This window comes from Cannabis sativa, chromosome 4 (genome assembly GCF_029168945.1).
Source record: "Cannabis sativa cultivar Pink pepper isolate KNU-18-1 chromosome 4, ASM2916894v1, whole genome shotgun sequence".
Taxonomy (NCBI): Eukaryota; Viridiplantae; Streptophyta; class Magnoliopsida; order Rosales; family Cannabaceae; genus Cannabis; species Cannabis sativa.
In genome coordinates this window covers 22,535,175-22,549,387 of record NC_083604.1, presented here as the reverse complement: position 1 = coordinate 22,549,387, position 14,213 = coordinate 22,535,175, and the positions used below count along the sequence as shown (strand labels likewise).

At 31.2% G+C, this 14,213-nt stretch overlaps 1 protein-coding gene across 1 annotated transcript; it reads right to left on the bottom strand.

The window, feature by feature from the left end:
- Positions 1-270: 270 nt before the first annotated feature.
- Positions 271-1,290, bottom strand: LOC133036862 (uncharacterized). The gene has a single exon (XM_061113625.1). It carries the CDS (start codon positions 1,288-1,290, stop codon positions 271-273), a length of 1,020 nt encoding a protein of 339 aa, XP_060969608.1.
- Between the last annotated feature and the right edge of the window lie 12,923 nt (positions 1,291-14,213).

The following is a 14,213-nucleotide window of genomic DNA, read 5'->3' as shown; positions in this document are numbered from 1 at the left end:
AGAAAAAATGTTTTTTTTAATGAATTATAAGTGCTATTTGAGAATATTATATTTTTACCGTCTAAAATTTTGAGGACAATTTTGTCTTATGTGGCTTGCGATAAGAATTCTGCTTAAAAAAACATGCTTTTTGGTTAGATATAAGTTATCTTGGTTTAAAGAAGTTTCACTGCCAATTGTGAATATTTACATCATTAATTCATGAGTGATTCTTTTTTTTTTTTTTTTTTTTTGAGAAAAGGACTGTTATTATAAATTAAATGGAGTCATTTACAACAACAGAGAAAATGGTAGAGGGAATTTCCTCAAACCACATAAATCATTATCCAACACCAAAGCTTGTTTAGCCAAGCCATGAGCAGCTTGGTTAGCATCTCTCTTAACATAAGATACACAAACAGAGGAGAGGTAGGATAAACGATTTTTAATATCCAAAACTAAATCACCAAAGGAAGAAATAGCAGTATGTTGACAGTTAATGGAATTAACTAAAACCAGAGAATCCGATTCCAAATGATTAACCAACAAATTGTGGTGAGCAGCCAAATCTAATCCCGTGAGTAAAGCTTTAGCTTCCATTTCTTGTGACTTGTATCTACCTGTGAGAGACTTTGAATAAGCCGCAACAACTTGACCAGAAGAGTTTCGAACAATAATACCAACACCAATTTTGTTACAGGAAACATCACAAGCTGCATCAACATTCATTTTTAATTCATTCAGAGGTGGGAGAATCCATTTAGATTGAGTAGCCGCAGCTGTAGAGACCGTGGGTGAGTTCTGAATAGTAGAATGCTGCTGAAAATTGCAGTAATATGCAGCAGATTTTGCCCATATTTGTGATGAAGAAAGGACTGGTTTGCCATGTATGTAAGTGTTCCTGTCAGTCCATAAAAACCACATCGTGCATAACATTTGTTCCATTTCAGAAGTGGTTTTAACGATGGATAGCAAAACCAGACAATCACTGAACTTCATTCGTGAAAGCACATCATAATCAAGAGGGAAACCAGCAGAATGCCAAACTTTCTTTGCATGTTTACAGGGAAACAGTGCATGTTCTACAAACTCCCAGGCATTAGAGAAAAGACTACATGCTGCAGAATCAATTATCTTTCTGTTACATAATGAAGCAGCAGTAGGAATGGCTCGATGAAAAGCTTTCCACATAAAAATTTTAACTTTGGAGGGTAATTTCAGATTCCAAAAGTATTTCCACCATGAGTGCTGAGAAGTAGAAGGAGTAGAAAGCTCGGAGTCATCAAGTTCATTTGCAAGGTGATAACCCATTTGAACAGTGTACTCACTTGAATTAGTAAAATGCCATATCCATTGGTCTCGCACATGAGAAGAAGATAGAGGAATGGAAAGAATAAAATCAATGTCTACAGCAGAAAAGTCAAGTGTGAGTAATTGCAGGTTCCATTCTTTATCTTTAGTAATATAGAAAGAAACCGAATTCTGGGGGTCTCCCGAATAGTAGAGAGGTGTAAATTCAGAATGCCTAGGAATCCAAGGGTCTGAAGTGTTGGAAATTATTTTACCAGGATCTTAGATCTACTCACAAGTATGTTGATAAACACCCTAAATATGAACTTTCTAAAACGATGAAATAAACACATATAAAGTTTAGTAAACCTTACATTGGGTGCAGCGGAATATAATGACTCCTTCCGTTCAGATATCTAGCCCTTGATTCCTTTCTGTAGCAGAGCATTATCAATATCTAAACCTGGATCTCTTTCTCTGAATCTTTGATGCTGAAACTCCCTTTTGCTGAATGTCTTTCTTCACGATCTTCCTCACTATGGTTGAGGTATCACTTGTTGTGTGTGGGCACTACTCTCACACTAAGATTTTCGAAATTGAAGAGGGAAGGAGAAAGAGAAGGGTCGGCCAAAGATAGGGAGAGAGAAGGCTCAGTTTTTTCTGAATCAGAAGTGTCAGAAGAAAAGTGTAATTTTCCTGAAGCCTTCACTATCTATTTATAGCATTCCACTAGGGTTAGGTTTGAATTATTTGGCATTAAAATAATGAAAATATCAGTTTAAAAATTCAAACCAAGTGGCCGGCCATGTACAGTAATGGGCCTTACTTGGATTTTGCAGTTTTCTCAATTCTGCATCTGATTTTCTCAAAAACGTCAATTTTCAAATTCAACCATTTAAATGCCAATTCTAACTATTTAATAACCATAAATAATTATTAAATAATATTTTCATTTATCATATTTATTAATTGAACCATACAAAGTATCATAATTAATAAATATGCCCCTATAAACTCTTTCTTTACAATTTCGCCCTTACTTAGTGAAAATTTCACGAATAGACATAGTCTAAATTGAGAATTATAATTGATTAATCAAAACCAATTATATGAGTCTTACAAGCAATATTATCCCAACTAGTGCGGGGACCATGGGTCTATATAACCGAGCTTCCAATAAGTAGATCAAGAATTTAGCACTAAAATTCACTAACATATTAATTCTTCGTTGAATCCACGCATAGAACTCAGAATTGCACTCTCAGTATATAGAATGCTCTATATGTTCCACCATATAGACGCATCATTAGTTATCCATTGTTATAATCCTAATGTGATCAATGATCCTCTATATGAATGATCTACACTGTAAAGGGATTAGATTACCGTTACACCCTACAATGTATTTATTCCTTAAAACACTTGACCCCGTATAAATGATATTTCAGCATATGTGAAATGAGTCCTCCACCATTTATGTTCGTTTGTTCAAGCTCGAAGGAGATCATCCTTTGCTTACTATTCGCCAGATAGAAGCCATAGATTCCATGTTTATGCTAGCGCTCCCACTCAATTGCACTACCGTGTTCCCAAAATGTACGTATCACCCTGACCTAAAAGTAGGCTTAACTAACAAATCAAAGAACACGAATAGCATCTCGAGATTGAGCCTAATCATAACAGGATTAAGATCATTTGATCTAGGATCAACTAGGCGATATTGACTTGAATAGATATTACGGTAAGTTTAATAAATCTAAGTCAAAGTTCAATATCGGTCCCTTCCGATGCATACTCCATGCATCCAACCTGAGCTTTACTTTAACCAATGCTCTGGAAAGAACATAGCACTTCTCCAAATGCAAGTAAACTCTGTTGTAGATTATCATAACAGTAAAACCCTATGTCTGATAAATCTAAGAAACTTTATTCACATAGTCATGTTTACTTTCCAATGTGTTGACAGCACAATAAACAGGATCAAGTATGTGAAAAGGGTTTCAGATGAATTCATACATTATGTACATATAATCATGAAATAAATCATGTGAACCATGCAACATTAAATGTTATTTCTGCTCTATATTAATAAGTAAATCTGATTATATTGAAATGAGTTTTATTTAGGGCATAAAACCCAACAAACTCCCACTTGCACTAATATAAAACAAAAAAGTGCGTTTCAAATAATCTCAACACCTTGATATACAAATCAAGTGTAGTAGTAGTAAACTCCTCGTAATAGGATCTGAAAGGTTGAATTAACCACAACCGTTTCTCCACCATTACTCTTCCTTTAATCACAAAATCATTGATAATGTGAAATTCCTCTCTAGATGTCTACTCTCTTGGGATACTGGATTCTATACCTTTGGCAACTACTTTTGGTTAATCAGGAAATTAACACTAGTAGTTTAAGGCAATTTGGAATGGTGCCAAAGATGTATAGAACTTTCCTTAGACTGAAAAAGTACCTTTCCTGCAACTTTAACATTCAGTCTCTCTCTGGTAGACTTAGAGACTTCAGATAGGTTTCTACACTTCTCAAAAATCACTATTCCACCCCCAGAGTAACCACCATCTTAACAGAAAGATTTACTAGCACAAAGGCAAATTTCGAAATCTGATATGGTTTAGTCTAAGAGTTTTAAACACACCCTTATAGACTAACATATAGTTCCTCTTCTTAATCTTAAGATTTACTTGATTGTCTTCCAATGTTCTTCTCCTGGACTAATCTGATACCTACTCATTACTCCCACTCAACAGCAGGTGTCTGGTCTAAGGCATACAAAAGCATATCTAAGACCTCTCACTGTTGATATAAGAAATTCTTTCATGGCTTTATCTTTTCTGGAATAGTTAAGACTTTTCCTTAGATAAATAAAATCTATACCTAAGAAGTTGTGAAGCTTCTATAGATTTCCATTAGAAATAAAATGCTTCAGCATCTTACTAAAGTAAGTTGCTTGCATTAGAGTAAGTAATTACCAGGTATACCACAAGCCATAGGTTTTAGATAAACTCAAACCTATAATACTAGGAACAGGAAGTTTTGTTAAGTCCATTGAATGGACTTATAAACGAAAATTTCCTTTTATGTCCTTGTAATAGAAAACTTTAGGTTACTCCATGTGAATGGATTAAACCATAGTTCTATTGGCTTTTCTTCTTATTTTCTTATCTTGACAATCCATTACTTGTTTAAACTCACAATGGATTTTAATCACTAGTGTCTCCCAAGTCATAAGAAGGTGAGTTCCTAGAAACTCTCCCACTACGACAAGGTACCGTGAATTATGTCTAAGAAAACTAAATGGTAGTAATCTCTTTGGTTGTGACAAGACAATAGTGTTGGGTTTTATGCCCTAAATAAAACTCATTTCATTATAATCAGATTTACTTATTAATAAAGATCAGAAATAACATTTTATGTTGCATGGTTAACATGATTTATTTCATGATTATATGCATATAATGTATGAATTTTTTTTAAGTCCAGAACATATGAGTTGGTTAAAGATTATAGTGTTGTCAGCACAGTGGAATATAATCTTTATTATATGTTCAAAAGTTGATTCCCTGATTTGTCAGAACACTGGATTTAGACTGACATGGTATAATCAGCGATAGGTATTCTTACACCTTGGAAAAGTGTTATGTCCTTTCCAGGACATTTGCAAAGTTTACCAGTATCGGATGTATGGAGTATACATCGGAATGGACCGATATTGAACTTTGAATTAGATTTTGAAACTTACCGTAAATATCTATTCAATTCAATATCATAAGTTGATCCTAGATCACATGATCGAAATCCTGATATGGTTAGGCTCAATTTCAAGAGTATTACTCGTGTTCTTTGATTTGTTAGTTAAGCCCAGTTTTGTATCAAGGTAATACGTACATTTTGGGAACACGGTAATACAATTGAGTGGGGGAGCGCTAACATAAATATGGAATCTATAGCTTCTATTTGGCAAATAGAAGTAAAGGATGATTTCCTTCGAGCTTAACCAAACGAAGATAAATGGTGGAGATCTCATTTCACTTAGGTGAAATATCATTTATACAGGGTTAAGTGTTTTAAGGATAAAATACATTGTAGGGTGTTACGGTAATTTAATCCTGTACAATGTAAATCATCTATATAGAGGATCATTGATCACATTAGGGTTATAACAATGGATAACTGATGACGTGTCTATATCGTGGAACATATAGAGCGTTTCTATATGACTGAGAATGCAATTCCAAGTTCTAAGTGTGGATTCAATGAGGAATTAATAAGTTAGGGAATTTACTTGGTAAATTCGGTTCGACTTATTGGAAGCTCGGTTATATAGACCCATGGTCCCCATACTAGTTGAGGCCATACTGCTTGTAAGACTCAGTTAATTGATTTTAATTAATCAATTATAATTCTAAAAGTTAGACTATGTCTACTTTATGAATTTTCACTAAGCAAGGGTAAAACAGTAAATAGAGAGTTTAAAGGGTATATTTATTAATTGGGAAACTTTGATTAGTTTTTATTAATAAATAAAATAAATGACAATATATTATTTAATAATTAATTATAGTTATTAAATAATTAGATTTGACATTTATGAAGTTGAAAGAGAGAATTGGCAATTTTGAGAAAATGGGAAACTAGAAATGATGAAATAGGAAAGTTTGAAAAGTGGAAGGATTTGTTTCCCTCTATGAATGGCCGGCCACTTAATGCTCCTATTTCTCATTTTATTTTTCATTTTTTAAATACCAAATAATTCAACTTTAACCCTATGTGGTATTCTATAAATAGAAGGTAAAGGCTTCAGTTGGAGACAGACACTTTACAGTTTATTCTCTCAAACACTATGAAACCGCCACTCTCTCTCTTTCTTTCTTCCTTCTCTATTTTTTTTTGAATTCCCTTGAGTGATGAGTAGTGCCCACACACATCAAGTGGTATCTCAATCATAGTATGGAAGACTATGGAATTTCTGCATCAAATAAGGAGAAAAGAAGATCCAGGTTCAGATCTTGGTGATGCTCTGCTACAGAAAGGAATTAAGGGCTAGAGATCTGAACAGAAGGAGTCATATTATTCCGCTGCACCCACTGTAAGGTTTTCTAACTTTATATGTGTTTATTTTCATTGTTTTAGAATTCATATTAGGTTGTTAATCCAACATACTTGTTAGTAAATCTAGATCCTGGTAAAATAATTTCCAACAACTGGTACCAGAGCCATGGTAATGATTTACTTTCATGTAATATGAATTAAAACGATGATTGCATGTTTCTGTGTTGATTTGGATGGTTTCATGTTGGTTTATGTGCTTATCTGATGAATGTTAATGTTGTACGAAATTTTTCCATGAAATATATTTTTTCAATTTTTGAAAATATTTTATTTGGATTCCTTGTGAAAAATTGAGCAATTTTTGTTTTTACAGAACTCAATTCCGATAAAAATTGAGAAAGTTATGAATTTTGGAAAATCAGGATTTCGGGTATGCAAGGGTGCTCAATCGTGAGCACCAGGCACTCGGATCTGACTCCCATCCGCGCGCGTCCCTCGGTCGATCACCCTGCAGCTGACCGAGTTTTCTCGGTCAGGCACCCTGCAGGCGCCGAGCTTCCTCGGCGTGAGCACCCCATCTGCGCGCGTGTGAGGCTGCTGGCAGCCTCCTGGGCTGCTGCATGCAGCCAGTTTCCCAAATTGCGAATTTTTGGGGTTTTTCCTCAAAAATCCAATTTTTTCATGGGATTGTTTCCCAAAATTCATTTTTCCAATTTTAAATATTTCTAAATTGAAATGTTTCCAATTTTAAATATTTTCAATTTGGAATTTTTTCCAATTTTAAATATTTCTATTTTGGATTGTTTCCAATTTTTAAATATTTCCTATTATGGTCAGATTTAAAAATTTGTTAACTTCTTTAATATTTATTTGTTATTTAATTATAAGATTAGATATTTTGATATTTAAGATATTTTAAATTAAAAGATAACTTTGTCTTTTTATTTAAAATATTATATTAAAATTATCTTATATGACAAATTAAATAATTAATAAATTTGAAATTAACATATATATTTTTATAGATATACTTACCATAATGTTTTCAAATTCAAAAATTTGTTATTTTGTTAAATATTTAATTATTTATAAATTATAAGTATAAAAATGATATTTTTTCTATATATATCATTTTTCCTTATTAGAAATTTATAAATCATATCTTAAATATTTAAATAACATAGATATTTTTGTAGAGATTTGAATATTGCTTAATTTGAGATATTTTGACATATAATTATGGTAATTATTATTTAACCAAATCTATTTTAAAATTGGTTTATTTTATTAAATTATAAGATCTGAAAGTGATATTGGAGATTCTTTCCTTTTAAATCATTGATCTTATTAGATATTTAATTTAATTTGATTCAAATAAACCTAGACATTTTAAAATTAGTTTCCTTTATTTGGTTAGTTTAAGAATAATAATTTAATTATATTAATATCTTGATTCACATCTGTTACATGGACAATGTTTGTTTATATTGTTTATTCAAATTTTTTTTAACAAACCTATTATTTATCTGATCTAAATTGCTATGATTAACTTGTTGACAGATCTTATGATCTGATTTTAATCGTAGTCCAATTGACGATAGATCTTATAAATAATTTGTAACAGGTAAATTTTGTACTTCTTTCATCTGTGTAAACCTAGAAACATGATAGGGCCCATCCAAATCATTTGACCTGTGTGAGCCTATATGTTTGCTTTTGGGCTTAGATACATATAGGGAGCCCATTTAAGTTTTTACTAAGTAAATGGACTAGGTTGCTAAAATAAATTTTGACATAAGGAAATTTATTTAGGCCCAATTAGATTTGGGCTTATTCAATGAATAACAATTGTTTATTTTAAGGTTAAATTCCTCTCTTTTGGGCCTTGTGTGAGAGTTGGGGGCCATAGAAGTGGGTACGACATGCTGAACCCAGCTCCCCCTCACATGAACTACCCCAATTGTGAAGGCCCATTTGCCTTATTTAAATAATTGTATTAGGTTAATTATATTAGTCTAACCTAATTAAAATTGAATTAGCAACATAATTAACTTTTAAAATATATGAAATTTATTTTTCATTGTAATATTTTAAAGTTAATTTTAGAAAAACACTTAGTTAAAGATATATTCTAGACAGTTATTTCTAGTACTAGTTATTATTTCTAATATTAAATAGGAAAATATCATAGATTGTGAAATTAATTGTTTCCTTATTAATTTTGGTACAATCTAAGTTTAGAATATTTTCCTGGTATTAAACTAGAATTAATAATTAAGTTTCCTCTTTACTTAATTATTTGTTTCTTGAATTTAATACATTTAATTAAATTGAAAATTTCAATATCTAAGTTGATTTTCATCATGATACTTTAATATTGTTATTTTCATGTTATTTAATTAAAGTTGAAAATTATTTTAAGTTTGGAATCTTATTTCAGAATAACTTAAGTTTGAATAATTTTCAGAATATATTTTATTTTATTTTATTAATCATTTCCCAAAATTTCGAAATTACATTTATTTAATGTAGAAATTTTGAATTTTATTTGAAAAATAGATTAAAGTTGAAAATTATTTATTTAATTTTGGACCAGCTTAAATCAGTGACTTTTTCATTTGATGGTTATTTAAAATAAATGAACTAAAATATATTATAATTAGAAATTGGATTAATTAGTCTATTAAAGTCTAGATAGATATTATCTGTTTTGCTTGAAGTATTTTTCTAGTGTATTTAATTAAATAGAAAATTAATATTTAAGTTGATTTTTTAATCATGATACTTAAATATTTGAAATTTTTCTTAGATATTTAATTAAATAGGGAAATTATATTTTTTGTTGAAAATTAATTTTTATTAATTTTGGGCCAACATAAAATTAGAGTAATTTTCCAGGATTTATTTTATTTTAAAGCATTTTCGAAAATGCAATATATATTTATAGAAAATTAAATTTGAGTTGTAAATTAATTCAAATTAATTTTGAAACAACTTAAATTGAATAATTTTCTAAATATTTATGGAAATTATTACTAAGATGGAAATAATTCACGTTATTTCATATCCGTCTAAGTATAATTTATAAATATTAAATTAAAATTTATATTTGGAATTTTTCATTCTAAATTGGAAATTTTAATTAAATAAATATATATTTAAAATAAATTGATTAAAATAAATATTAGAAGAAAATACAACCCTTCATTAAATAATGAGCTTTAGTATAAGGATATTCGATCTCCATTGTTGGTTTTACATAGCTATTATTTTAGTGAGTAATCCTCCCTAATGGAGGAACGTTCATTAGCAAGTTAGCACCGTTTAATCTCGAAAGATAAGTAATCTTGTAAGTTTTTTATATAGTTTATGACCACCCTAATGGTGGCGACTATATAAGACTTGCAAGAATATGAAACAATGGTGGAAGCTCATAAGATAGAATAGCCTTGACTCTCGCCTAAACGGGACAACGCGGATTCACATCTTGATCGAATAAAAGGTTGCTAGAATGTTTGACATTTTAGATGAGCTGACAACTCTATTCAATGAATGGTAGCTTTGACTCTCGCCTAAACGGGACACTGATATCAGTTTGTTGAAAACCTTGGAAATTATTTAGGATTGTATGTTTTAGTATTTTCACTTGTCATTCCTACTTGCTATATGCTTGATAATTTCTGAATTGTGTATGAATTCGTATTGAACCATGTTATTTTCTGTTATTAAATTGTAGTTTAATTTCGAATCTTCATTGTTGGTCTAACTTGATTTGTTTTTCTGATGAGATAAATCCGTAATGGATTTTCACCATTAGACTAACATAATAGTGTTAGATCTCGAAAGATAAATATTGTATATGCAACATCCAGCTGTTCATCAATTGATGACATCTTAGACTAGTGTTTTACAATATGAAACAAGAAGATTGTATAAATAAGATTACTTTGACTCTCGCTAATCGGAGCATCGTTGGATTCTTATTTAAAACGAAATTATCCTAATTCCTCTTAGCTTATTCATTTCGAATTAGCTTAATGACATATCATTGGATGAATGGTCTATAAATCATATAAAGTCTTATTTTCTCTTAAGAAATTAGATGACGCATATGATTATATTCCCGGAATTCTATCCCAAAATGATATAAATCCTCAATCTTAGATATCTCCTACTTGTATAGGCAAATCATAGAGTTAGATTAGTAGTGGTGGTCCAAGAAAGAATGACTAATTATACAGTTACACTTTCACAAGTGTTTCATAACCATTTTCTATCAATGGATTCAAACTATATGAGTTTAGTATTCTGTAACCAGAATCCACTTGCACTATTCTAAGAACTCTTTGATGTTGATGTAACTTAAGTCATCAAAAGATACAACCACATATTTTATAAATCTATGGCATTTGTATCTTGTTCATAGTGGTTTTGACAAGATCATTCTCTGCAAAGAGTTAATATGCCTATATCCACTGAAAGTAATTTCATCTCATTCGCAGATGGATGTACATTCAGGGATGGATATGAGTTTTCGTTGTATTCTTAAAACGATCACTCTAGATTTTACCTTATGCAAAAGAAATTTGAAATGTTTGAAAAATTTCATGAATTTCTAGCAATGGTGAAGGTAGGTGGTTAAAGATCTTGCGAACTGATAGGGGTGGAGAAAAAGGTAGTAGATATGCAGTTCAAAGATCATTAATTTGATTTTGAATTATATCCAAACTTACCTCCCCAGAAATTCGAGTTGGATATTGATGATTAGTTACTAGTCGTTGCCTAAATCCTTATATGGAAATTTCAGAATGATGTAATGGTTGTATACTTAATGTAAATCATTACTAGATTCATGGATGACCTAATCGAAATCTTAAGAAAAGCTAGAACTGCTAACCCTGGTTTGCATAGCTATTCTAAGTGATTAGGGGTGGAGCATCCCATAGTCATTAGATAAGAAGGTGTTTGTTTAAACAAATACTACTTTTCTAAGAAAATGACTAAGTCTGAAAATAAAGTAGCAAATAAAGGAGATATTTTTTCTTGATTCCAAAAGTGTTCTATCATCTTATTTTACAAGATGATCCCACTGCCTCTGTTGTCTTAATACAACTGAAGAGGTCTATACCATTTAGTTTTCTTAGACATAGTTCACGGTACCTTGTCGTAGTGGGAGAGTTTCTAGGAACTCACTCTTCTTATGACTTGGAAGACACTAGTGATTAAAATCCATTGTGAGTTTAAACAAGTAATGGATTGTCAAGATAAGAAACTAAGAAGAAATCCAAGAGAACTATGGTTTGATCCATTCACATGGAGTAACCTAAAGTTTTCTATTACAAGGACATGAAAGGAAATTTTCGTTCATAAGTCTATTCAATGGACTTAACAAAACTTCATGTTCCTAGTATTATAGGTATGAGTTTATCTAAACCTATGGCTTGTGGTATACCTGGAAATTACTTACTCTAATGCAAGCATGAGATGTTGATGCATATTCTTTCCAATGAAAATCTATAGAAGCTTCACAACTTCTTAGAGATAGATTTTATTTATCTAAGGAAAAGTCTCAACTATTCCAGAAAAGATAAAGCCATGAAAGAATTCTTAAATCAACAGTGAGAGGTCTTAGATATGCTTTAGTATGCCTTAGACCAGACACCTGCTGTAGAGTGGGAGTAATGAGTAAGTATCAGATTAATCCAGGAGAAGAACATTGGAAGAAAATCAAGTAAATCTTAAGATTAAGAAGAGGAACTATATGTTAGTCAATAAGGGTGGTTTTGAAACTCTTAGACTACACCACATCAGATTTCGAGACTTGCCTTTGTGCTAGAAAGTCTGCTGATGAGATGGTGATTACTTTGGGGGTGGAGTAGTGATTTTGGAGAAGTGTAAAAACATATCTGAAATCTCTTGGTCTACCAGAAAGAGACTAAATGTTAAAAGTTGCAGGAAAGATACTTTTTCAGTCTAAGGAAAGTTCTATACATTTGTGGCAGTGTTCCAACTTGCCTTAACTACTAGGGTTACTTCCTGTATAACAAAAGAGTAGTTGCCCAAAAGTATAGAATCCAGTATCCCAAAAGAGTAGACATATAGAGAGGAATTTCACTTTATCAAGGATTTTGTGATTAAGGAAGAGTAATGGTGGAGAAGAGGTTGTGTTTAATTCAACCTGTCAGATCCCATTACGGAGAGTTTACTACTATTACACTTGATTGGTATATCAAGGTGTTAATGATTATTTGAAATGCACTTTTTTGTTTTATATTAGTGCAAGTGGGAGTTTGTTGGGTTTTATGCCCTAAATAAAACTCATTTCATTATAATCAGATTTACTTATTAATAAAGATCAGAAATAACATTTTATGTTGCATGGTTCACATGATTTATTTCATGATTATATGTATATAATGTATGAATTTTTTTTAAGTCCAGAACATATGAGTTGGTTAAAGATTATAGTGTTGTCAGCACAGTGGAATATAATCTTTATTATATGTTCAAAAGTTGATTCCCTGATTTGTCAGAACACTGGATTTAGACTGACATGGTATAATCAGCGATAGGTATTCTTACACCTTGGAAAAGTGTTATGTCCTTTCCAGGACATTGGCAAAGTTTACCAGTATCGGATGTATGGAGTATACATCGAATGGACCGATATTGAACTTTGAATTAGATTTTGAAACTTACCGTAAATATCTATTCAATTCAATATCATAAGTTGATCCTAGATCACATGATCGAAATCCTGATATGGTTAGGCTCAATTTCAAGAGTATTACTCGTGTTCTTTGATTTGTTAGTTAAGCCCAGTTTTGTATCAGGGTAATACGTACATTTTGGGAACACGGTAATACAATTGAGTGGGGGAGCGCTAACATAAATATGGAATCTATAGCTTCTATTTGGCAAATAGAAGTAAAGGATGATTTCCTTCGAGCTTAACCAAACGAAGATAAATGGTGGAGATCTCATTTCACTTAGGTGAAATATCATTTATACAGGGTTAAGTGTTTTAAGGATAAAATACATTGTAGGGTGTTACGGTAATTTAATCCTGTACAGTGTAAATCATCTATATAGAGGATCATTGATCACATTAGGGTTATAACAATGGATAACTGATGACGTGTCTATATCGTGGAACATATAGAGCGTTTCTATATGACTGAGAGTGCAATTCCAAGTTCTAAGTGTGGATTCAATGAGGAATTAATAAGTTAGGGAATTTACTTGGTAAATTCGGTTCGACTTATTGGAAGCTCGGTTATATAGACCCATGGTCCCCATACTAGTTGAGGCCATACTGCTTGTAAGACTCAGTTAATTGATTTTAATTAATCAATTATAATTCTAAAAGTTAGACTATGTCTACTTTATGAATTTTCACTAAGCAAGGGTAAAACAGTAAATAGAGAGTTTAAAGGGTATATTTATTAATTGGGAAACTTTGATTAGTTTTTATTAATAAATAAAATAAATGACAATATATTATTTAATAATTAATTATAGTTATTAAATAATTAGATTTGACATTTATGAAGTTGAAAGAGAGAATTGGCAATTTTGAGAAAATGGGAAACTAGAAATGATGAAATAGGAAAGTTTGAAAAGTGGAAGGATTTGTTTCCCTCTATGAATGGTCGGCCACTTAATGCTCCTATTGCTCATTTTATTTTTCATTTTTTAAATACCAAATAATTCAACTTTAACCCTATGTGGTATTCTATAAATAGAAGGTAAAGGCTTCAGTTGGAGACAGACACTTTACAGTTTATTCTCTCAAACACTATGAAACCGCCACTCTCTCTCTTTCTTTCTTCCTTCTGTGTTTTTTTTTTAATTCCCTTGAGTGATGAGTAGT

Excerpts from the sequence above, each read along its gene's own strand:
- LOC133036862 (XM_061113625.1), bottom strand. The coding sequence starts at position 1,290 with ATGGGTTATCACCTTGCAAATGAACTTGATGACTCCGAGCTTTCTACT.